This window comes from Papio anubis, chromosome 8 (genome assembly GCF_008728515.1).
Source record: "Papio anubis isolate 15944 chromosome 8, Panubis1.0, whole genome shotgun sequence".
NCBI classification, from domain to species: domain Eukaryota; kingdom Metazoa; phylum Chordata; class Mammalia; order Primates; family Cercopithecidae; genus Papio; species Papio anubis.
In genome coordinates this window covers 37894709-37921453 of record NC_044983.1, presented here as the reverse complement: position 1 = coordinate 37921453, position 26745 = coordinate 37894709, and the positions used below count along the sequence as shown (strand labels likewise).

General features: G+C 36.6%; 1 protein-coding gene and 1 long non-coding RNA gene across 3 annotated transcripts in view; one reads left to right on the top strand and one right to left on the bottom strand.

Moving 5' to 3' along the window:
- Positions 1-23929, bottom strand: part of LOC101009104 — a 54020-nt gene extending 30091 nt beyond the window's left edge. Inside the window, exon 1 of the long non-coding RNA XR_004185798.1 lies at positions 23849-23929. This is a non-coding gene — a long non-coding RNA (uncharacterized LOC101009104). The remainder of the gene's footprint in view (positions 1-23848) is intronic.
- Positions 23441-26745, top strand: part of LOC101008763 (A disintegrin and metallopeptidase domain 3-like) — an 80355-nt gene continuing 77050 nt past the window's right edge. The window contains exons 1-2 of one of the 2 annotated variants that reach the window (XM_031669495.1): positions 23441-23610; positions 24057-24139. In XM_031669495.1, the coding sequence (XP_031525355.1) occupies positions 23553-23610; positions 24057-24139 (141 nt within the window). In that variant the 5' untranslated portion in view covers positions 23441-23552. The remainder of the gene's footprint in view (positions 23611-24056; positions 24140-26745) is intronic. The other variant, XM_031669494.1, reaches the window with a different exon arrangement.

Genomic DNA, 26745 nt, shown 5'->3' with positions numbered 1-26745 from the left:
GACCTAATGGCCCACTTTTTAAATCACCAAATAATGCCCCATTATGTCTACGTAACTAACAGTATGTATTCATTTGCCTATTAAAGGGCTTATTGCTTACTTCCAATTTGTGGTAATTATTAATAAGGCTGCTATAAACATTCATGTGTATGTTTTTGTGTGGATATGATTTCAACTCATTTGGATATATATTTGCTGAGCTTGAAAAGTTTTTCAACAGCTCATGTGCATTAACATTCATGGCCATGTTTCTGTGTGAATTTGTTTTCAACTCATTTGGATATGTACCAAGGACAATTGTTGGATCATCCTGGAAGAGTAAGTTGAGAATTGTGGGAAACTCAAACTGTCCAAAGTGACTGTATCATTTTGCATTCCCATCAACAATACATTTGGTGTGGTTTGCATTTTGGATTGCAAACATGATGGCTCATAGCTACATTCTTGCCTTGTTCTTGATCTTAGTAATAAATCATTTTGTTTCTTACCATTAAACCTAATATTAGCTGTATTTTTCTAGATATTCTTTCTCAAATTGGGAAAGTTTTCTTATATTCTTAGTTTTCTAAAATGTTGTATCATAATTTGGCTTAAATTTGGTAAAAGTTTTTTGCTTCTATTGATAAAATCATGTCTTTTCTTCTTTAACCTATTGACATGATGTGTTACATTAATTGATTTACAAATCATGAGCCAGCTTTACAACCTGGAAGAAACTGTATATATATATATCAACAAGAAAATAGAAATTATAAAAATAAGCAACCAGGATTCCATGCTTAAACATTTAATAAATGAACTCAAACATTTATTAATAGGCTAAAAGCACACTTGATCACGTAAAAGAATCGGTGAACTTGAAGACAGGTTATTTAAAATAAGTCATGGAAGCAAAAAAAATGAGAAAATGAAGATTGTCTGTCATCCTATGAAACCTTACCAATGGGTATTTCAAAAGAAAAAGAGAAAGAGAAAGAAAGGGAAACTTAATTTGAAGAAGAGGAAGAAAATGGACATCGATTTTCAAGATTAACAACTTTAGGAAAAGCTCAAAGAGGTATTCATGGAGACACATTATAATCAACCTGTCAAAAGTGAAAGGCAAAGAAAAACCATACAAGCAACAAGAGAAAATTGACTAGCTACAAAGGATGGTAATAAGAGAGGAAGAAACAAAGGATCTACAATAAATCAGAAAACCATTCACAAAATGACATAAGTTCTTACCTGTCAATATTTGAAATATAAATGGATTAAATTTTTTAACAAAAGACATAAAATGGACAAACATATTATAAACCAGACCTCACTATATGCTGCTTACAGGAGACTTACTTCATCTATAATGGCACACACTGGCTGAAAGTGAAGGGATGGAAAAATATATCCCATGAAAATGGTAAACAAAAGAGAGCAGACGTGGTCATATTTGTATCATTAAAACATAGATTTCAAGTCAAAAACTGTCACTAGAGACAAAGGATATAATTACATAATAAAAAGATCAATACTTCAAGAGGACATAATAATTATAAACATATAAACAGTTAACATTGAAACAACTGAAAGTATAAAGTAAGCATTAATGCACATGAAGGGAGAGAGAAATAACAATACAATAATAGCAGGGGACAATTAAATATTCAATTTTTAAGAATGGATAGGACATTCAGGCAGAAAAGTAATGAAGAAATATTTTATTTGAACAGCACTTTAGAACAAATGGACCTAACCGACACATATAGAACATTCTGCCAACAGTAGCAGAATATGCATTATTTTCTAGCTCACATGGCACATTCTCCAGTATAGAACCATATGTTAGGTTACAAAACAAATTTTAATAAACATAAAAAGATTCCAATCATATCAAGTATTATCCTTATCCATAATAGTATAAAAGTACAGAGTGTCAAAAGTAGGACTCATTAAAAATACACAAATATGTGAAAATTAAGTGAAAACTAATGAGACAAATAATAAATTAAAAGGAAAACTAATAATTATCTTGAAAAAAATGACAAAAAAACCCAAAATACCAAAACATGGGAGATGTAGCAAAAGCAGATTTAACATGCAATTTTATAGCAATAAATCTCTGCATTAAAAAAAGAAAGATATCAAATAAGCAGCCTAACATTATGACTCAGGAAACTAGAAAAAGAACAAAACCCAAGTTTAATATAAAAAAGGAAATAATCAAGATCAGAACAGAAATATTCACAAACAGAACTTAAAAACATTTAAAAAATCAACAAACCTTAATTTTTTGTTAAGAAAATCAACAGACAGCTATACCAACTAAGAAAAGAAGAGAGAAGACACAAATAAAGAATAGCAGAAATAATAGTGGAGACAGTACAATGGATGCCTCTGAAATACAAAAGTACTCTAAGGAGCTATTATAAAAATTGTACGACAAAAAAACTGGATAACCTAGAAGAAATGAATGAATTCCTAGAAAAACCTACTGAGATTGAATCATAAATAAATAGAAAGCCTTACTTGACCAATAACAAATAGATTAAAATGGTAATTTAAAACCTCCCAAAAATGAAAGCTCAAGACTGGATGGCTTTATGGCAGAATTCTGCCAACCATTCAAAGAAGTCTAATGCACTTCAATTTTAAACTTTTCCAAAAAATACAACTAGAGGGAATACTTACAAATGCATTCCAAATCCAGGCAAAAATGCCACAGGAACACAAAGCTAAAGGTCAATATTTCTGATGAACACTGATGTAAAAAGCCATGATAAATTATTAGCTAACTGAATTCAACAACACTTAAAACGAATTCTACACCATGCCCAAGAGGCATACATCTCTGACATGAAAAGGTAGTTTAACATATATAAATCAATGTTATACACCACATTTACAGAACAAAAGATAAAATCATATTATTAACTCAACAGATGCAGGAAGAGAATTTGACAAAATGCCATGCCCTTCCTTGATAAAAACTCTCAATCGTTTAGGTAGGAAACTGGTAACCCTGCATGGGGTTGCTGCATGCCAGGATGTATTCTAGCCCCTGAATGACTCCTAAGGAAGGGGTGGTTCTGAGATGTTGAAGCTGACAGACCTTGAGAGGGCAGAGTTGTCTTTGGCAGGGAACAGGAGTAAGTCTGATCTGCTCACGTCACTGTCCACCAACCCCTCCCAGACTTCCTGCCTGGCCATGACTGCATGCAGTGAGGTGGCCACTGCCATAGTGCTTTCATCAGCACAATGGGACAGCCACTGGAGCTTTTTGGCTGACAGCTTTCTGCTGGAATGTGATTGCATGCAATCCCACTGCCACCCCTTCAAAGTGCATTAGGCCACAGCACTCCAGCTGACCCACCAAAGTGCCTCCCATTTGCAGTGCTGCCCACCCCCACTGGAGCACCACTCATCTTGGTGCCCCTGCTAGAGCACCTCCTGCCTGCAGTGCTCCCACTTCCCTTCACCAGAGAACCTCCAGCCTGAAGCAACCCTGCCACTTCCTCCAGAGCATTAATGCCTGCAGCCCCCATCCTGTCCCCTAAAGAATGTTGCTACCAGTGCTATGGAAACAGCTTGGTTTCTCCAGCCCAGCTGGTGCTTGACCTTGAGAAACCAGAGGACAAAGCTGTGGACCCAGTCCCAGCCACCCAGAGTTAGATTATGCAGCCCAGGATCGTGGAGTTGGGCCATGGACCTCTGAAAGCATCCAGAAATGAAGCCATTTGATTACATCCAACTTGCACCACAGTCTAATTTTCAATGACATTAAAGATTATAAGAACAAAAAGTACCATCCAAAGGATGGTTACCTCACAGGATAAAGGATCATCAACACTCATAGATTAGAAAGAACCAGCAAAAGAACTGGCAATCTTAGAAGCCAGAGTGTCTTCTCTTAACCAAACTGAAATGGCTGAAATGTCAGACTCCGAATCTGAATGACAAGGAAGCTCAAGAGAAAATTTAAATCCAATCCAAAGAAAACAGTAAATGATTTAAAAGTTGAAAAACTGGAATTAAAAAATTTACTATAGAAAATTTCAAAATATAATTGGAAGAATTAACAACAGAATAAACCTAGCTGAGGAAAGAATCTCAGAGCTTGAAGACAATTCCTTTAAAGTAACACAGGCAGATAAAAATGAAGAATGAAGAATATTAATAAATGAATAAAACCTCTGTGAAATATGGGATTATGTAAAGAGATAAAATGTATGATTTGATAGCATTCCTGAAAGAGGTGAGAGAGCAAGCAACTTAGAACACATATTTAAGAATATATTCACAAATTTTTCCCAAATCTCATTAGATAAGTTGACATGCAAATTCAAGAAATTCAGTGAACCCCTGTGATATATTATGCAAGATGACCATCCCCAAGACACATAGTCATTAGATTCTGCAAGGTCAACATGAAAGAAAATATCTTAAATGCAGCTAGAAAAGCACCAGGTCACTTACAAAGGGAAGACCATCAGGCCAACCATGGATGTTTCAGCAGAAATTTACAAGTCACAAGAGACTGGGGACCTATTTTCAATACCTTTAAAGAAAATAAATTCCAACCATGAATTTCATATTCCACCAAACTAAGCTTGATAAGTGAAGAAGTGAAATTCTTCTCAGACAAGCAAATGCTAACGAAATTTGTTACCACTAGACCTGCCTTACAAGAGGTCCTGAAGGGAGTGTTAAAATGGAAAAGAAAGTACAATACCTGCCACCACAGAAATACACTTAAGCATGTACTACATTGACACTATAAAGCAACTATACAATCAAGTCTACATAACAACACAATAATAGAATCAAATCCTCAATATCAATATTGAGCCTGAATGTAAATGGGCTAAATGCTCCACTTAAAGGACATAGAGTGGCAAGTTAGATTAAAAAAGTAGCATGCAACTGTCTGCTGACTTCACGAGAACTATCTCATAAGTAATAATACATAGATTCAAAATAAAGGGATGGAGAAAGATCTATCAGGCAAATGGAAAACAAAAAAAGCAGGAATTGCTACTCTTGTATCAGATAAAGCAGACTTATTTAAACCAACATAATCACAAAGGACAAAAAATGGCATTACATAATGATAAAATGGCTCAATCCACAAAGAAAACTTAACAATCCTAAGTATATACATACCCAAAAATAGACTATCCAGATCCATAAAACAAGTTCTTAGAAAACTATGAAGGGATTTAGACAATGACACAGTATTACTGTGGGATTTCAGCATTAGGTCATCAAGGAAGAAAACTGAAAAAGATATTCTGAACTTAAACTTGACAGTTGGTCAACTGGACTTAATAGGTATCTACAGAACACTCCACCACCAACAGCAGAATATAGATTCTTATTATCTGTACATGGCACATACACTAAGAGCAACTGTATGCTCAATCATAAAACAAGTCTCAACAAACTAAAAAATAATAATAATTCATATCAACTATGCTCTTGAACCACAGCAAAATAAACATAGAAATTAACATCAAAAAGATCTACTAAAATTATTCAATTACATGGAAGTTAAACAATCTGCTGCTGAACAACTTTTGTGTAAACAATGAAATTAATCAGAAATCAAAAAATTATTTGAAACTAATGAAAATAGAGACACAACATATCTGAATCTTTGGGACACAGCTAAAGCACATGAGAGGAATATTTATAGCACTAAACACCTAACCTAAATCAAAGAGTTAGAAAGTTCTCAAATTAACAGCCTAACATTGTACCCACTGAAACTTGAAAAACAAGAGCATACCAACTACAAAGCTAGCAGAAGAAAATAAATAAGCAAAATCTGAGCTGAACTGAATGAAATTAAGTTGGAAAAATCGATAAAAACAAAAGAAAAAGTTGGTTCTTCAAAAATTAAAAAAGATTGATAGACTGCTACCTATATTAATTAAGGACAAAAGAGAGAGGATCCAAATAAGCACTATCAGAAATGACAAAGGTGACATTACAACCCAAACCACAGAAATACAAAAAAATCCTCAAACATTACTATAAACATTTCTATACACACAAACTAGGAAACCTATAATAAATAATTTCTTGGAAATACATAGCCTCTCACAATTGAACCAGGAAGATATTAAAATCTTGAACAGACCAATAATGCATTTCAAAATTGAATCAGTAATAAAAAGTTACTGTCAGAGGTCTTCACAGCAGCCCTTCCCATCACGAAGTAGGAGGCCTAGGAGGAAAAAAATGGTTTTGTGAGCCAGGCCCAGAGCCTTGCTGCTTTGTGCAGTCTCAGGACTTGGTGTCCTGCATCCCAGCCACTCCAGCAATGGCTAACAGGAGACAATACAGGGCTCAGGCCATTGCTTCAGAGCATGCAAGCCCCAAGCCTTGGTGGTTTACATGTGGTATCGGACTTGTGAGTACACAGAAGTCAAAAATTGAGGTTAGGTAACCTCTGCCTAGATTCACAGGATGTGTGGAAATGCTTGAATGTCCAGGCAGAGGTGTGCTGCAGGGGCAGAGCTCTTATGGAGAACCTCTACTAGGGCAATGTGGAAGGAAAATGTGGGGTGTGAGCCCCAACACAGTCTCACCTTGGGCCCTGCCTAGTGGAGCTGTGAGAAGAGAGCCACTGTCCTCCAGACCCCAGAATGGTAGGTCCACTAACAGCTTACACCATGCACCTAGAAAAGTGGCAGACACTCAACACCAGCCTATGAAAGCAGCCAGAATGGGGGCTGTACCCTGCAAAGCCACAGGGGTGGAGCTGCCCAACACCATGGGAACTCACCTCGTGCATCAATCCATATGAGATATGCATTGAAAAGAGATCATTTTGGAGCTTTAAGATTTGACTGACCTGCTGGATTTCAGACTTACACGGGGCCTGTTACCCCTTCATTTTGGCCAATTTTTCCCATTTGGAATGGTTGTATTTACCCAATGCCTGTACCCCCACTGTATCTAGGAAGTAACTAACTTGCTTTTTAAATTTATTTTTTATTTATCCACAGGTTATTGAGATAGAGGTGGTATGTGGCTACATGAGTAATTACTGTTGCTTTGTAAGATTTTGGTGTACCCATCACCCAAGCACTGTAGCACTGTACATTGCACCCTATTTGTAGTCCTACTTTTTGTTTTGTTTTGTTTCGTTTTTTTGAGACGGAGTCTCGCTCTGTCGCCCAGGCTGAAGTGCAGTGGCAAGATCTCGGCTCACTGCAAGCTCCGCCTCCCAGGTTCACGCCATTCTCCTGCCTCAGCCTCCAGAGTTGCTGGGACTACGGGTGCCTGCCACCACGCCCTGCTATTTTTTGTATTTTTTAGTAGAGACGGGGTTTCACCATGTTGGCAGGATGGTCTTGATCCCCTGACCTCGTGATCCACCCACCTCAGCCTCCCAAACTGCTGGGATTACAGGTGTGAGCCACTGCGCCCGGCCCTATTTGTAGTCTTTTATCCGTCGGTCCCCTCCCATTCTTGAAGGGTTCGAGAACGTGAAGTTGGTAGAATGGGGCCCAGGTGGATCAGAGCATACAGTGTTTGGTTTTCCGTTCCAGAGTTAGGAAGTAACTAATTTGCTTTTGATTTTACAGGCTCATAGGTTGAAGGGACTTGTCTCAGATGAGACTTTGGACTGTGGAATTTTGAGTTAATGCTGAAATTAGTTAAGACTTTGGGGGACTGTTGGGAAGACATGAATGGTTTATAAATATGAGGATATGAGATTTGGGAGGGACCGGGCTGGAACAATATGGTTTGGCTGTTTCCCACCCAGATCTCATCTTGAATTGTAGCTCCCATAATTCCCACATGTTGTGGGAGGGACATGGTAGGAGGTAATTGAATTATGGGGGTGGGTCTCTCTCGTGCAGTTCCCATGATAGTAAGTAAGTCTCACAAGATCTGTTGGTTTTATAAAGGGAAATTTCCCTACACAAGTTCTCTTGCTTACTGCCATGTAAAACATGACTGTGCTCCTGATTTGTCTTCTGCCGTAATTGTGAGATCTCCCCAGCCATGTGGAACTGTGAGTCAATTAAACCTTTTTCCTTTACAAATTACCCAGTCTCAGGTATGTCTTTATTAGCATCATGAGAACAGACTAACAGACGTCCCAACCAAAAAGAGCCCTGGACAAGATGCATGCACAGCCTAATTTTACCAACCATTCAAAGAAAAGCAAGTACCAATATGACTGAAATTATTCCAATAAATCAAGGAAAAGGGACTCCTCGCTAACTCATTCTATGAAGCCAGCATCATTCTAATACTAAAGCCTGGTAGAGACACAAAGAAAAGAGGAAATTTCAGGGCAATAACCCTGATGAACATAGACACAAAAATCCTCAAGAAAATACTAGCAAACTAAATCCAGGAGCACATCAAAAAGTTAATTAACCACAATCATACAGGATTTACTCCTGGAATGCAGGGTTAGTTCCACATACATGAATCAATAAATGTAATTCATCACATAAGAGAACTAACAACAAAAACCACATGATCATCTCGATAGATGCAGAAAATCCCTCCACAAAATCCAACATTCCCTCATGATAAAGACCTTCTACAGGCTAGACATTGAGTAAATATAGTTCAAAATAATAAAAGCCAATCTATGGGAAAACTACTGTCAACATCTTAATGAATGAACAAAAGCTAGAAGCATTGACAACTAGAACAACACAAGGATGCCCACTCTCACCACTCCTATCCAACAAAATATTGGGAGTACTAGCCAGAGCAATCAGGCCACAGGAGGAAATAAAAGGCATCTAAATAGAAAAGAAGGAAAGTCAAACTATCTCTCTTCACAGAAGATATTATTCCATACTTAGAAAACACCATAGACTGCCCCAGAAGACTTCTAGAACTGATAACTTCACTGAAGCTTTGGGATACAAAATAAATGTACAAAAGCCAGTACTACTTCTATACACCAATGATATTCTAGCTGAGAGCAAAATCAAAAACTCAGTCCCATTTAAAATAACAAGGAATAAAATTCCTAGGAATACAGTTCACAAAGTGATAAAAGATGTCTACAATGAGAATTACAAAACACTGCTGAAAAAAAAAAATCATAGATGACACAAACAAATGGAAAACATTCCATATTCTTGGATAAGAAGAATCAATATTATTAAAATAGATATACTCCCCAAAATTTACAGATTCAATGCTATCATTAAACTGCTAACACCATTCTTCTCAGAATTAGAATTAGGAAAAGCTATCCTAAAATTTATATGCAACCAAAAATGATCATTAATAGCCAAAGTAAGCCTAAGCAAAATCAACTAAGCTGGAAGCCTCACACTATACTGACTTCAAACTATAGTACAAGACTACAGTAACCAAAACAGCATGATACTGATACAAAAAAAAGGACACATACACCAAAGGAACAGGACAAAGAACTGAGAAAAAAATCCACAAACCTACAACCACTTGATCTTCAATAAAGTTGACAATGGCAAACAATGGACAGGACTCCCTACTTAATATGGTGCTTGGATAACTGGCTGGCCATATGCAGATAATTTAAACCATACATCTTCCTTTCACCATATACAAAAATTAAATCAAGATGGATCACATTTAAATGTAAAGCCTAAAACAATAAAAACTTTAGGAGAAAACTCAGAAAATATCATTCTGAACATTAGCCTTGGTAAAAATTTTATGACTAAATCCCCAAAAGGAATTTGCAACAAAACACAAATTGCCAAGTTGGACCTAATTAAACTGAAGAGTTCCTGCACAGCAAAAGAAACTAACAGATTAAGTAGACCACCTACAGAATGGAAAAAATGATCATAAACTGCACCCAACAAAGATTTAATATCCAGAACCTATAAGGAACTTAAACAAATGAACAAGCAAAAATAAATAACCCCATTAAAAATTGGACAAAGGACATTAACAGACTTCTCAAAAGAATAAATACATACAGCCAAAAAGCATGTGAAAAAATGCTCAACATCACCAATCATCAGAGAAATACAGATCAAAACCACAATGAGATACCATTTTATACTAGTGAGAATAGCTATTATTAAAAAGTAAAGAAAAACACAGATACTGGCAAGGCTGTGGAGAAAAGGGAACCCTTATATGCTGCTGCTTGGGATTTAATTTAGCTCAGACACTGTGGAAAGCACTGTGGAGTTTTCTCAAAGAACTTAGAGCTACCATTCAACCCAGCAATCTCACTATTGGGTATATATCCAAAGGAAAATAAATCATTCTACCCAAAAGACACATGCACCCATATGTTCATTGCAGCACTACTTACAGTAGCAAAGACATGGAATCAACCAAGATGCCCATCAATAGTGGATTGGATAAAGAAAATGTGGTACATATTCACCATGAAATACTACATAGCCATAAAAAATGAAATCTTGTCTTTTACAGCTCCATGGATACAGCTGGAAGACACTGTCATAAACAGACCAATGCAGGAACGGAAAACCAAATACTGTACATTTTCCCTTAGAAGTGGGAGGTAAACATTGAATGCATGTGGACACAAACACAGGAATGATAGACACTGGGAAATGCTTGAGGAGGAAGGGTGGGAAAGGCCTGTGGGTTGGAAGGCTACATATTGGGTATTATGGTCACTGTTTGGTGATAGGGCAATTTACACATCAAGTCTCAGTTACATGCAACTTACCCATGCAACAAACCCGCACATGTACTCCCTGAACCTAAAGTAAAAGTAGAAAAAATTAATTTTCCAGATAAACCAAAGTTGAGGGAGTTCATTGCCAGCTGACCTTTTGTGTAAGAAATGCTAGAGAAAGGAGGCTTTTAAGTTGGAAAACAAAAGAAAATAGAGAGCAACACAAAGCCATATAAAAATTATAAAAGTCTCTGATAAAGGTAAAAATGTGATAAAATTGTCATAATTTTGGGACACAAATGTACTTTTAATTATTTCATAGAATTTAAAAGACTAGGGGGGCGGAGCAAGATGGCCGCATAGGAACAGCTCCAGTCTCCAACTCCCAGCGCGAGCGACACAGAAGACCGGTGATTTCTGCATTTTCAACTGAGGTAGTGGGTTCATCTCTCACTGGGAGTGCCGATGGCCGGTGCTGGTCAGCTGCTGCAGCCCACGACCAGCCCGAGAGCTGAAGAAGAGGCCGAACATGCCCTCACCTGGGAGGCGCAAGGGGAAGGGAATCCTTTCCTAGCCCAGGGAACTCAGACACACACAACACCTGGAAAATTGGGTAACTCCCACTATTACTGCGCTTTGGCAAACAGGCACACCAGGAGATCATATCCCACACCTGGCCGGGAGGGTCCCCACGCCCAGGGAGCCTCCCCTCATTGCTAGCACACAGCAGTCTGTGATCTACGGCAAGGCAGCAGCGAGGCTGGGGAGGGGTGCCCGCCATTGCTGAGGCTTAAGTAGGTAAACCGGCCTCTGGGAAGCTCGAACTGGGTGGGCTCAGCTCAAAGGAAACCTGCCTGTCTCTGTAGACTCCACCTCTGGGGACAGGGCACAGTAAACAATAACAAACACAGCAGAAACCTCTGCAGGCATGAAACGACTCTGTCTGACAGCTTTGAGAGAGAGAGACGTGGATCTCCCAACACGGAGGTTGAGATCTGAGAAGGGCAGACTGCCTGCTCAAGTGGGTCCCTGACCCCTGAGTAGCCTAACTGGGAGACATCTCCCACTTTGGGGCCAGTCTGACACCCCACACCTCACAGGGTGGAGTACCCCCTGAGAGGAAGCTTCAAAGCAAGAATCAGACAGGTACACTCACTGTTCAGCAATATTCTATCTTCTGCAGCCTGCTGCTGACACCAGGCAAACAGGGTCTGGAGTGGTCCTCAAGCAATCTCCAACAGACCTACAGCTGAGGGTTGTTGACTGTTAGAAGGAAAACTATCAAACAGGAAGGACACCTACACCAAAACCCCATCAGTACGTCACCATCATCAAAGCAGAGGCAGATAAAACCACAAAGATGGGGGAAAAGCAGGGCGAAGAAGCTGGAAATTCAAAAGCAAGGCTCTCCCCGGCGAGGCATGTCGCCAGCAGCGGATCAAAGCTGGACGGAGCATGACTTTGACGAGATGAGGCTTCAGTCCATCAAACCTCTCAGAGCTAAAGGAGAATTAGTACTGATGCAAAAGAAACTAAAAATCTTGAAAAAAAAGTGGAAAATTGATGGCTAGGAAGTAATGCAGAGAAGGTCATAAACAAAATGAAAGAGATGAAAACCATGACCACGAGAAATGCGTGACAAATGCACAAGCTTCAGTAACCGACTTCGATCCAACTGGAAGAAAGAGTATATCATGGCGATTGAGGATCAAATAGATGAAATGAAGCGAGAAATAAAAGAACAAAGAAAGAAAAATAGACAAAGCCTGCAAGAGTATGGGATTATGTAAAAGACCAAAATCTACATCTGGTGGGGTGCCTGAAAGTGAGGGAAAATGGAACCAAGTTGGAAAACACTCTTCAGGATATCATCCGGAGAACTTCTAACATAGTAGAGACGAGCCAATATTCAAATCAGGGGAAATACAGAAAGCGCCACAAAGATACTCCTCAAGAAGGCAACTCAAGACATAATTGCCAGATTCACTAAAGTTGAAATGAAGGAAAAATCTTAAGGGCAGCCAGAGAGAAAATTTGGGTTGCCCACAAAGGAAGCACATCAGACTAACAGCAGATCTCTGGGCAGAAACTCTCCAACCAGAGAGAGTGAGGCCAATATTCAACATTCTTAAAGAAAAGAATTTTAAACCCAGAATTTCATATCCAGCCAAACTAAGTTTCATAAGTGAAGGGGAGAAATAAAATCCTTTACAGATAAGCAAATGCTTAGAGATTTTGTCACCCACTAGGCCTGCCTTACAAGGAGACCCTGGAAAGCACTAAACATGAAGGAACAACCGGTACCAGCCATTGCAAAAACATGCCCATCTTAAAGACCATCGAGGCTAGGAAGAAACTGCATCAACTAACGAGCAAAATAACCAGTTAATATCATAATGACAGGATCAAGTTCACACACATAACAATAATATTAACCTTAAATGTAAATGGACAAAATGCTCCAATTAAGAGACACAGACTGGCAAACTGGATAAGAGTCAAGACCCACATCAGTCTGCTGTATTCCAGGAGACCCATCTCACATGCAGAAGAGACATACATAGGCTCAAAATAAAAGGGATGGAGGAAGATTTACCAAATGGAGAACAAAAAAAAGCAGGAGTTGCAATCCTGGTCTCTCTGATAAAACAGACTTTAAACCATCAAAAGATCAAAAGAAGTTAAGGGCATTACATAATGGTAGGATCAATTCAACAGGAAAGAGATAACTATCCTAAATATATATGCACCAATACAGGAGCACCCAGATTCATAAAGGGAAGTCCTTAGAGACTTACAAAGAGACTTAGACTCCCATACAATAATAATGAGACTTCAACCTCCACATCAGCATTAGACAGATCAACGAGACAGAAAGTTAACAAGGATATCCAGGAATTGAACTCATCTCTGCAGCAAGCAGACCTAATGAACATCTATAGAACTCTCCCACCCCAAATCAACAGAATATACATTCTTCTCAGCACCACATGCTTACTCCAAAATTGACCCACATCATTGCAAGTAAAAGCACTCCTCAGCAAATGTACAAGAACAGAAATTATAACAAACTGTGTCTCAGACCACAGTGCAATCAAACTAGAACTCAGGACTAAGAAACTCAATCAAAACCGCTCAGCTACATGGAAACTGAACAACCTGCTCTGAATGACTACTGGGTACATAGCAGAAATGAAGGCAGAAATAAAGATGTTCTTTGAAACCAATGAGGAACAAAGATACAACATACCAAGTCTCTGGGACACATTTAAAAGCAGTGTGTGGGGAAATTTATAGCACTAAATTACAGAAAGCAGGAAAGATCAAAAATTGACACTCTAACATACATAATTAAAAGAACTAGAGAAGCAAGAGCAAACACATTAGAAAGCTAGCAGAAGTGAGAAATAGCTAAGATCAGAGCAGAACTGAAGGGAGATAGAGACACAAAAAGCCACTCAAAATCAATGAATCCAGGAGTTGGTTTTAAGAAAAGATCCAACAAAATTGACAGACCACTAGCAAGACTAATAAGAAGAAAAGAGAAGAATCAAATTAGCTGGCGCAATAAAAAAATGATAAGAGGGATATACCACCGACCCCACAGAGAAATACAAACTACCATCAGAGAATACTATAAACACCTCTATGCAAATAAACTGGAAAATCTAGAAGAAATGGATAATTTCCTGGACACTTACACTCTTCAAGACTAAACCAGAGGAAGAAGTTGAATCCCTGAATGAATAATAGCAGGCTCTGAAATTGAGGCAACAATTAATAGCCTACCAACCGAAAAAGTCCAGGACCAGATGGTTCACAGCCAAATTCTACCAGAGGTACAAGGAGAGTGGTACCATTCCTTCTGAAACTATTCCAATCAATAGAAAAGAATCCTCCTAACTCATTTTATGAGGGCCAGCATCATCCTGATACCAAAAGCCTAGCAGAGACACAACAAAAAAGAATTTTAGACCAATATCCCTGATGAACATCGATGCAAAATCCCTCAATAAAATACTGGCAAACCAGTTCAGCAACATCAAAAACATCCACCACTTGATCCAAATTAATTTCATCCCTGGGATGCAAGGCTGGTTCAACATTAAGCAAATCAATAAACATAATCCAGCATATAAACAGGGCAAAGACAAGAACCACATGATTATCTCAATATAGATGAAAAGGCTTTGGCAAAATTCAACAGCCCTTCATGCTAAAAGCGGCTCAATAAATTTGGTATTATTGAGATACCTTAAAATAATAAAAGCTATTTATGACAAACCCACAGCAATATCATACTGAATGGGCAAAACTGGAAAAATTCCCTTTGAAAACTGGCACAGGACAGGGATGCCCTCTCTCACCACTCTATTCAACATAGTGTTGGAAGTTCTGGCTAGGGCAATCCAGGCCAAGAGAAGAAATCAAGGGTATTCAGTTGGGAAAAGAAGAAGTCAAAATTGTCCCTCTTTTGCAGATGACATGATTGTATATTTAGAAAATCCCATTGTCTCAGCCCAAAATCTCCTTAAGCTGATAAAACTTCAGCAAAGTCTCAGGACCACAAAATTTATGTGCAAAATCACAAGCATTCTTATACCGGTAGCTGTGAATGACAGAGAGCCGTCGGGCCAGACGTTACGTGGCTCAAAGAAAATAAAATACCCTAGGAATCCAACTTACAAAGGGATGTAAGGACCTCTTCAAGGAGAACTACAAACCACTGCTCAGTGAAATAGAAGGACACAAACAAATGGGGAGAACATACCATGCTCATGGATGGGAAGAATCAATAATATTGAAAATGGCCACTTACACCCAAAGGTAATTTATAGATTCAATGCCATCCCATCAAGCTACCAATGAGTTTCTTCACAGAAGTGGAAAAAACTGCTTTAAAAGTTCATATGGAACCAAAAAGAGCCCAGCATCTCAAAGACAATCCTAAGTCAAAAGAACAAAGCTGGAGGCATCATGCTTTCCACCTGACTTCAAACTATACTACAAGGCTACAGTAACCAAAACAGCGTAGGTACCAGTACCAAAACAGAGATATGAACCAATGGAACAGAACAGAGTCCTCAGAAATAATACCACACATCTACAGCCATCTGATCTTTGACAAACCTGAGAGAAACAAGAAATGGGGAAAGGATTCCCTATTTAATAAATAGTTATGGGAAAATTGGCTAGCCATAAAAAGTGAAAGCTGAAACTGGATCCTTTCCTTACTCCTTATATGAAGGGTAATTCAAGATGGATTAGAGACTTAAATGTTAGACCTATTACCATAAAAATCCTAGAGGAAAACCTAGGTAGTACCATTCAGGACATAGGCATGGGCAAAGACTTCTGTCTAAAACACCAAAAAAGCAACGGCAGCAAAAGGACAAAATTGACCAGTGGGATCTCATTAAACTAAAAAGAGCTTCTGCACAGCAAAAGAAACTACCGTCAGGTAGACAGGCAACCTACAGAATGGGAGAAAATTTTGCAATCTACTCTAAGCATCTGACAAAGGGCTAATATCCAGAACTTTCTAAAGAACTCAAACAAATTTACAAGAAAAAAACAAACAACCCATCAAAAAGCAGGCAAAGGATATGAACAGACATTTCTCAAAAGAGGAACATTCATACAACCAACAGACACATGAAAAATGCTCATCATCACTAGCCATCAGAGAAATGCAAATCAAAGCCACAATGAGATACCATCTGCACCAGTTAGAATGGCAATCATTAAAAGTCGAGGAAGCAACAGATGCTGGAAGGATGTGGAGAAATAGGAACACTTTACACTGTTGGTGGGATTGTAAGCCTAGTTCAACCATTATGGAGGAAAGCAGTATGGCGATTCCTCAAGGATCTAGAACTAGATGTACCATATATTGTATCCATTACTGGGGATATGCAAGGATTATAAATCATGCTGCTATAAAGACACATGCACACGTATGTTTATTGTGGTACTATTCACAATAGCAAGGAACTTGGAATCAGCAAATGTCCATCAGTGACAGACTGGATTGAAAATGGCACGTATACTATGGAATACTATGCAGCCATAAAATGATGAGTTTGTATTGTCCTTTGTAGGGACATGGATGCAGCTGAAACCATCATTCTTAGCAAAACTATCACAGACAGAAAACCAAACACATGTTCACTCATGGGGTGAGAGGAACTTGGTGTATCGAGATCACTTGGACTCGGGAAGGGGAACATCACACTGGGGCCTATCATCATGGGGAGGGGAGGGGAGGGATTGCATTGGGAGTTATACCTGATGTAAATGACGATTTGATGGGTGCTGACGAGTTGATGGCTGCAGCACACCAGCATGGCACAAGTATACATATGTAACAAACCTGTACGTTATGCATATGTACCCTAGAACTCAAAGTATAATAAAAAAGACAAAAAAAAAGACAAAAAAAATTCTCCTGAGCATCTATATAATGGGTGTACAACATATGAAGATATAATGTGTTACTTCAATAACATAAAATGGAAGTGAATGTATAAATAATAGAGGTTTGTATTTGACTGAAGTTATCAGTTTAAAATAGTCTATTATAACATTAAGATGCTTTATCTAATTGCAATGATAACCACAAAGAGAATGTCTAGAGATTATACACAGAAGAAAATGAGAAGAAATTGAAATCATATAACGCACAATAATCAATAAAACACAGAGAGGAAGCGTAATAGAGAACCAAAAATCACAAGGTATAAAGAAGGCAATAAAATAGCAGTGGTAGGTTCTTTCCTATCAGTAATAAATTCAAATCTAAATGGAATAAACTCTCATTACAAAAACAGATTAGCTGATCAGATGAAAAACGCGATCCAAGTACATGTTCTCTACAGGAGAATCACTTTAGATACAAGGACACATACTAACTTAAAGGGAAAGGATTGTAAAACATATTTCATGCATATAGTAGCCAGAGGAGTCAAAATAGCTATATTAATATCAGACAAAATATGCTGTAAACCAAAACTGTTACAAGAGACTAAAAAGGACACTAGTTACAGATCAAAGGGTCAGTTCACCAAGAAGATATAACAATTATAAGTACTTATACATCAAATATCAGAGCTTCTAAATATAGGAAGCAATCTTTAAAAAATAATTGAAGGAAGCAATGGAAGCACAATAGTAGATGGATACTTGTATACTCCACTTTCAACAATAGACAGAATAACTAGATAGAAGATGAATAAGTAAATAATGAACTTGTACAACAGTATACACCAATTAGACCTTACAGATATTTACAAAACATTGCACTCAACAACATTAGAATGCATGTTCTTGTCAAGAGCAATTGAAGATTCTACAGCATAGAGTATCTGTTAGACCATGAAATAGTCTTAAAAATTTTAAAAATATTCAAGTTATGCAAAATATATTTTATAGTTTCAATGTAAAGAAACTATAAAATACAAAGAAAATGGAAATCAATGAGAGATGGAAAACTTGTATATCTAGAAATACATAGAAATCAAACAAGATTATATGATTATATGATTGGTGAGTCAAAGAAGTCACAAGGAAAAGTAGAAAATACTCTCTCAAATTAAAATGAAAACACAATAAACCAAAAGTTATGGGATCCAGTGAAAACATTACTAGAAGGGACGTCAATACCTCTAAACACGCACATTACAAAGGAAGAAAGATCTAAAATCCATAATCTAATGTTACATTTCAAGGAACTAATAAAAATTAAACTAAACTCAAGCAAGCAGAAGAAAGAAATAATAAAGATTAAAGCAGGGACAAATATAATAAAACGAGAAAACCAATAGAAAAAATCAAGAAACAAAGATTTTGTTTTTTGGAAAAGATCAGCAAAATTGGCAAACCCTTAGCTAGATTAAGAAAAAAGAGAAAATACCCAAATAATCAAAATATGAAATGAAATAGAAGGATTACAACTGATGCCACAGAAATAAAAACATAAGATAACTCTAGGAACAACTGTATGCCAAAAAAGTGGATAAACTAGAGGAAATGTAAAAATTACTACACATTCACAAACTACCAAGATTGCCTCATGAAGAAATAGAAAATCTAAAAGACACAGAACTAGTAAAAAGATTGACATAATATTCCAAACTCTGAATACAGAAATCCCAGGATAAGATTTCTACAGTGGAGATTTCTATAAAACACGTAAAGAAGATTTAACGCCAATTCTTCTCAAACTTTTTCAAAGAATTAAGAAAAGGAAATACTTCTCAACTCATTCTATGAGGCCAGCATTACCTTAATACCAATGCCAGACAAAGGTTTAACAAGAAAAGAAAACTAGAGACCACTATCCCCATTACCCACTGATGCAAAACTCCCCAACAAAATAATACAAAAATGAATTCAGTAGCACATTAAAAGGATTAAGTATCATGACCAAGTGAGAGTCAATCCTGAAATGCAAGGATGACTCAACATATGCAAATAAAACAATTTGGTACACTATTTTAACATAATGAAAGACAAAAACCATGTGATCATCTCAATTGTTATAGAAAATACATTTCATAAGATTTCACACACTTTTGTAATAAAAATATTAAATGAACTAGGAATAAAAGTGTGGTGTATAAGATGTGAACAATTATGTACTGTTGATGGGATTATAAAATGGTGCTACTGCTATGGAATATGTATGGTGATTTCTCCAAAAATTAATGATGTAACTATTATATGATCCATCAATCCCACTCTTGGGTATATATCCAAAAGAATTAAAATCAGGATTTTAAAGAGCTATCTATACTCCTATGTTTTCAGCATTATTCAAAAGCCAAATTATGAAATAACCTAAGTGTCCATTGACATGTGAATGAATAAAATCACAAGCACACAATACACACACAATGTAATATTATTCAGCCTTAAAAAGGAATGAAATCTTGTCACACACAACAACATGAACAAACCATAAGGACATTATGTTAAGTGAAATAAGCCAGTTGCAAAAAGAAAAATACTATATAAATCTACTTATATAAATAACCTAAAGTTGTCACATTTGTAGAAATAGAAAGCAAACTGGTTGTTATCAGAGATTGGGGACAGGGGTAAAATGAAGGCTGTATAACAGGTTTAGAGTTTCAATTTTGCAAGACAAAAAAAAAATTGAGATTTCTTTCAAAGCATTGTGAATATACTTAACACTATTGAAGTGTGGACTTAAAATGGTTATGATTGTAAATTTTTTATGTTTCTTATCATAATAAAAAGCTCTTTAAAATGATTTGTGGTTCAAAATCTAAAAATGTGTACTTATGCTCCTTCAAGTAGATATTAAGTTTCAAAATCTGGTATTACTCAAGAGATAGAAATAAAATGTACAAAAATCAAAGTTATTCCTGCAGCAAATGTTGGATCACATGCCACTCCATAGCACATTGCTCCCACATAAGTAGGATGGTCCCTATAACTGAATTAAAATTTTTTTCTTGTTAAAATAAACATATTTTAATTTATTAATAACTTAATCACCTTTCATAAATTGGGTACCCCAATTAAGCTATACTTTCCTTAAAACATGAATATTGCAGGTCGTGTCTTATACTTTCAAGCATTTTCTATTTGGATAATCTCCCATAGTTTCTATAAAGTTAAGTTCTAAGGGCTATTGAACATTTTATGATACACAGCACAAAATCTAGCACTGTCTAATCTTTCCCCAAAATTAATTATTACTGTCATCATAACTGGCTGGATAAAATTCTAAAATCTAAAAGTCAGGGTTATTTACTGCCATAATTTTCACATAGTAAACCAACACTAAATGTTGTAAGGAATGTTAAAGGCGAGAGAGAGAGAGAGAGAGAGAACATGCAGTCATTAATTACAAAAAAGATATGATATAGTACGATATCCTCACACATTTTAGTCATTTGTTAATGTTGCTTCCGAATTCCCAAACCTTATTTCTGCTTCCACAGTAGACACCATAGATTTGCAAATTTATTACGTATTGCTTAAGATCTTTAGGACTGGGTTTTGGGCCCTAAATAATCAAATTAGTAAAACAAAAAAAATCCATGTAAAGACTCTTCAAAGATACACAGCAATTTGTTTAATAGCTATATATTAGATTATCATAGAAATGCCAGAAAAACCACAAGGATCATAAAGTAATCCATTTCAGTTATTTACTATTTTAATGTTTTGTGTTATAGCCAGCATCATATGCAATTTTTGCATTCCATTATTTTTGCATATTTTGCATGCCATTGGTTTACATTTTAAATAATGATAAAATAATGGTTTTAACTATTTATCAGTGAGAAGAGCTTTACAATTATCAAGGCGCCACGTTTATCCAAAAGCTTTACATTTTCAGCTCATTACATTTTCAGCTCATTACATTTTCATAAATAAATGGTCCACTTTAAGAACAATGTCCTACTATGATTTAATTGGTGCCTTATATGGTTGTCAGATTTTTATATTCTGCATTTTGACAACACAGTATTAATAAATCTTTTTAAGGTGTCTTAGCATTATACATATAATAAATTTTGTGTATAATTTTGATAGTGAACATATTAAATATTTGAAAACCCCTCATCAGTGTGAATAAATTGCTTACATTAATAAATATGCCATGATATTGGACTTTTGAAACACAAATTTTTGTTTCCATGACAAAAACTTTTGTAGTACATTACCAGCATCCCCATTCGTTGAAATCTTATTTTCATCTGACCAGAGCTCCAAAGAAGATAGAATAATAGTCATTTTAAGCTGAGAAAACATCCGAAAACAGAAGATATATGATATATGGCTTTGGGTGACCATAAATATAACATTACATCTCCATACATAATGCTAATATGTTCAATTTACTATATTTTGGAGAAGAATCCATTGGTGGATGAAACTAGTTAGCACAACTGTAGTTTTTATAAAAGTGAAAATGCTATTTATATAAATAGTGTTACTGCACTAAAATAAATGTTTCTTGTTAAATACTAAAGATAAATACTTACAGTGTTGACAAGACCAAAGATATAGACAACTTTCTCAGCTGCAGCTGTCATGTCAGAGCCCATATAAGCATACTAAAAGACAAATTTTCTTTCTTAATCCCTAGTGAAAATGACTGAACTATCACATTGTAAATGTATTTAAATATAAGGTGTTAGAATAATGCAGTGCTAAAGTGAAGAGACAAAAACAAAATTAAGTGCTAAGTTTGAGGCATAACCCTAGAGGCTTTATACATTAATTAATGATATTAAAATGACATAGTTGTGATTATCTTCCTTACATATATGTATGTATGAAAGGTCAAAAAGTGAAGTTTCCAATGTTGCGGGATATTTTTAAGGAATCAGAGAGACTGATGGGGTTCAGGAGGATATTTATTAATTATTTAGGTGCACCAGCCCAATCAGATTAACATCCAAAGGACGGACTGAGCCCTGAACAACGAGTTACGTTACCTTTTAAGCATTTTGTGGGGGTCAGGGGAGATCTGTGCAGGGGGAGGCATATTGCAGAAATGAGAAATAAAGACAGTTATTTAATTAATTGTGACATGCATTACATCGTTTCTTACTTTTAAAAGAAAAACATGTTTTGCGACTTGAGTTTATCTGTCTAGTGACCTTGCAACTGCACAGCTAGGGAATCAGGGTCTTCACAATGCCTGGGAAAGGAGGAGAGAAAGACTCACTAGCCACAGTAAAACAGGCAGTTAATTTTTAAAGGACTCCAGCTCTTTCTCTTTCTCAGGGGGAACTGGGTTTTCTTACATACAACTGAGTTTCTGCTTATACACTCCTTAATTTCTTTTAATTCCTGTTCCACAAGAGCACATATTCATTAAACACCAGATGGAATTCCATCACAAACACAAGTCAGTTTATGTAAAAATTGGCGAAATCCAAAGTTTTGGATATGAATGATAGTGATGGCTGCCCAGCAATATGGATGTATTTAATTCCACTGAAAAGTAGGCTTAAAAAGCATTAAGATAGTAATTTTTATGTTGTGTATTTTACTACAATACAAATGTTACAATAAATAATAAATTGTAAAAAAAAAAAAAAAAAAAAAACCTGAAATTAGGCAAACCACCTACCTATGTAGTAAGAGATAAAATAAAATTATTTCCACTTAAATATTATCATTCCTTGTGTGAACTCCATATTGATGGGGGAAAATATGTCTGGCTTTTCATTTAGTCTCCCTAAGCCATAAAGCTTTTCTAAGAAACAAAAGTGTGGAAAAGTCAATAAATAAATGGATTTTGATTGTTTTTATGAAGTAATTTTATAGGTGTGATTTTTTTTGCCTGATACTTATAAATCGTACTAAAATAATAAAATATATCCATATATTCATATTTCGCATTTTATTTAAACTACTTAGTTTTCTAAGAAACTGATTTTTTAGTTTTCAGTATGTGTTTGTGTTTTCACCTGAGTCTTGAGAGAAGAAAACTAGAACTAGATATTACTAAAATTGGCAATTGGCTGCTGCTAAACATACTGTGATTCCTTTTTTTTTTTCCTTCACTACAATAATTCAACCGTCTTCCCAGAAGGCTATGATGTGGAACAGTCATCTTGCCAAGACTTCATCAGCAAAAGGTCTAGAGTACAAATGTGCTTTATAACCCTATATTACCCCTGAATGCATTGTAAATGTCAACTTTTTAGGAAAAAAAAAAGAGCCCACGTGCCCAGAAATGCCGGCTCCCACGTGCCTCCTCCGATGCAGCCCACTGTGGGCGGGCGCGCGGGGCTGTAGGATCCACCCGCCTCGGGATCCACGGAGCTGGGTCCCCGCAGCACTCGCAGACCCCACGGCCCTTCCGCTCCGCTCGGCCTCCACCACCCTGGCCTCGAGCTGCAGCCGTTCCAAGGGCAACGGCCGTCCCTGTGGCTGGGCCGCCGGCTAGGCAATGCTGTCTCTCTTGCTGATCCTCTCAGGCCTGGGCCGGCTGACCTCCGCGGGCCCGCGTAAGTAAAGAGCCCTGCAGGAGAGGACGCCGCCTTTCCCCTTTCGCCTTTCGCAGGGCAGAGAAGCGCAGGCCAGGCTGGGGAGGGGGCCTCAGAACCGCTCACAAGTGTGGACCACAGGCTGCAGCGGGAAGCGGGGATGCCGGATGGGACCTGTAGCCCACACTTCTACCACGCAGGGCTGAGGTCACCAAGCCCTGAAGTGTCCTTGGGTAGAGCTAGGGTAAACCTCCCATACCTGGAGGAGCCGTTTCCTGGAACTGGAGGAGCCGTTTCCTGGAACTGGACTCGTGTGTGTGTGTGTGTGTGTGTGTGTGTGTGTGTGTGTGCGCGCGCGCGCGCGCGCGTGCGCGTGCGTGTATGCGATGGAAGTATAAAGAGTGATGAGAAAAGACGCTGTGACATGAATACACTGGGAATGTTCACATATGCTTTTCCTCATGCAGATTCTGAAACACCAGTTCTGCAAATTACAGTACCACGGAAGATCCAGACAAACACCAATGATGGCGATGTTTCAGAAACGCATGTAATTAAGAGATCACCTTTTAAAATTATGGTGTTTTGTTTTTTCTGGACTACATGGCCCCAATCAATTCATACATATCCTTTTGTGAAATTTTGTTTGTGTTCTAATTTACCGTGCTAAGGAGTCTTTTGGTTTGAATGACAGCAAGAGTTTGATATTTTTTCATTTCTCAAGTAATATATGAATGTTAGATAACTGTTTTAAAATAGAGATTCAGAAAAAGAATCCCCAGATTCCTATGACACAAAGGAACCATATTCAGTCTACTGGGTTCTTTTAGAAAATATGTACATTTAAATCTGTGTTATTATATAGTTGAGGTCATACTAATATTTACCAAGCAATATGTTTTTAACATGATAATATATAAAGACTATCTTCATGCCTATACATGTGTATATAAATCCTTTGTAAAAATGAAAGTAATGTCATCTTTCATCTGATTTGAGTAGGAAAGTAGGTATGTTGTAAAATTAAATTGAGGTAATACAGAGAATGCTGAATAAAGTGAATGTCCACACCAGTCTCTAAAAATAATAAATCTGTACTAAATGAATATTTAGAAACACATGCACATGCACACATATATTTTTAATGATTCTATATGACTGTAATTGACTTTTCATTTATTTATAAATATTGGATTTACTTTTATGATAACATGGCTCTGTCATTTTTATGACTTCATGATATGTCATATGGATGTAACATATATCTTATCAAATTTTCAACTCATAGTTTCATAAAATTTCTTTGATAGTTGTTTATGTAGATCAATGGGCAAGCCATTAAATTTTTTTGTAAACATTGAAGAATATCTTCCAGAAAAGTTACTTTACATTTGACTCTTATTAACAAACAATAATGATATATATCTTTTTGAACTGTCACCAGGCTTTGTTCAATTTCCTCATCTCCACTAACTCACACAAACACACACATGCACACACCACTGTGAGAGATAAGCATTATGTTTTAGTGATGAAATATTCAGCTCACTAGGAACATTTAACAATTCTGAAGTTGTATAAATTTAATAAAATGCATTCAGCACCTATAAAGTGAAAATTCATAGCTCTAGAGGAAGAAATTGTGAAATCCATTTCCATAGTGAGATCTTAAAATGTTTTCCTCAAATGTTGGTTGACAAATCATAAAAAAATTCATAAAGGTAAAGAAAATTTGAACAACAAAAATATTTTTATCCAATGGACATATATAGAACATGAACCCAGTGAAGTGAATGTATTGTTTTCTCCAGTTCTGATATGTTTTAGGACTCACTAGACTCTACAGTTTATCACACATGGATCCAAGAAACATTTACTGTGAGCTCCCTGTTTAGAAACACAGTCTCTGTGTTCCTGACGCATACTGAGTCTACCAACAAAAGAACTATAGGAGAAATGTTGGCTTTCAGAGAACTCAGCTGAAATCTTTCAGTGACTCTTTAAATAGTCAAGCAGGGCTTGTCAAAATAATTAGGCAAACACTGAGGAGGCTCCCTTGGCCAGGGACGTTTTGAGCCCTGAAAGCCCATTATAAATATCACTGCCTTTGTTTTGGACAAGAATCTGAAATATCCAGATATGTAGGGATCCCCAGATCTAAAGATAGAGCTTTTCCAATCCAGCTGTAATTTAGCTCTATGCCACTGTAAGTAATGTACATTCTTCTGAAGAATATATAGGACGGTCAACAAAATTGATGATAGTAAAGAAAGAAAATTAAAAATCAAATACTGGTAGCATAAAACTAATTATATGGTAACAATCAATTAGGATAAAACTTAACAAGAAACTCAAAAATGCATTTAGCAATTTGTAGACGTACTTCTATATATTTCACAGGGTGAAGAAGAAATAAGTGATAATGGATATTACACAACGCATAATGGGCAAGAGTAAATAAATTACATACATATATTTGACATACACTTGAAAATTGCATAGGAATATAACTAAAAATATATAAATAGCCAATATTTTACCTGACGACCCTGTCATTCAGAAATGAAGGATTAAAAAATATCCTGTACAAACAAAGACTGAGGAAGTTTATTACCACCAGGCTTGCCTAATAAATGCTTAAAGGGGTTATTGAAGCTAAAACGAAAAGAGGCTAAATTATAACAGGAGCACATATGAAAGTGTAATACCCACAGGCAAAGGTAAATATAAGTCAATTTCAGAATACTATAATACTGTAATAGTGGTGTATGAATCACTTATAACTCTAACGTAAAGGTTAAAAGTCAAAAGTGTTAAAATAACTATCACTACCATAGTTAATGGATACAAAACATAAAAAGATGGAAAATTTGACATAGATAACATAAAATTATGCATATGTGTAGAAGTAATAATGCACAGTTTTTGTATGTGATTGAAGTTAAATTTCTAGTATCTTAAAATAACCTGATATAATTATATGTTTATGTAAGCCTCATGGTAAACCATGAAACAAAAATCTGTAGTAAATACACAAAAATTAAAGAGAAAATAATCAATAGATACCACTGCAGGATAACATCAAATCACAGAGGAACACAGGAAGAGAAGAAAAATGCACAAAACAACATATAAAGCAGCCAGAAAACAATTATC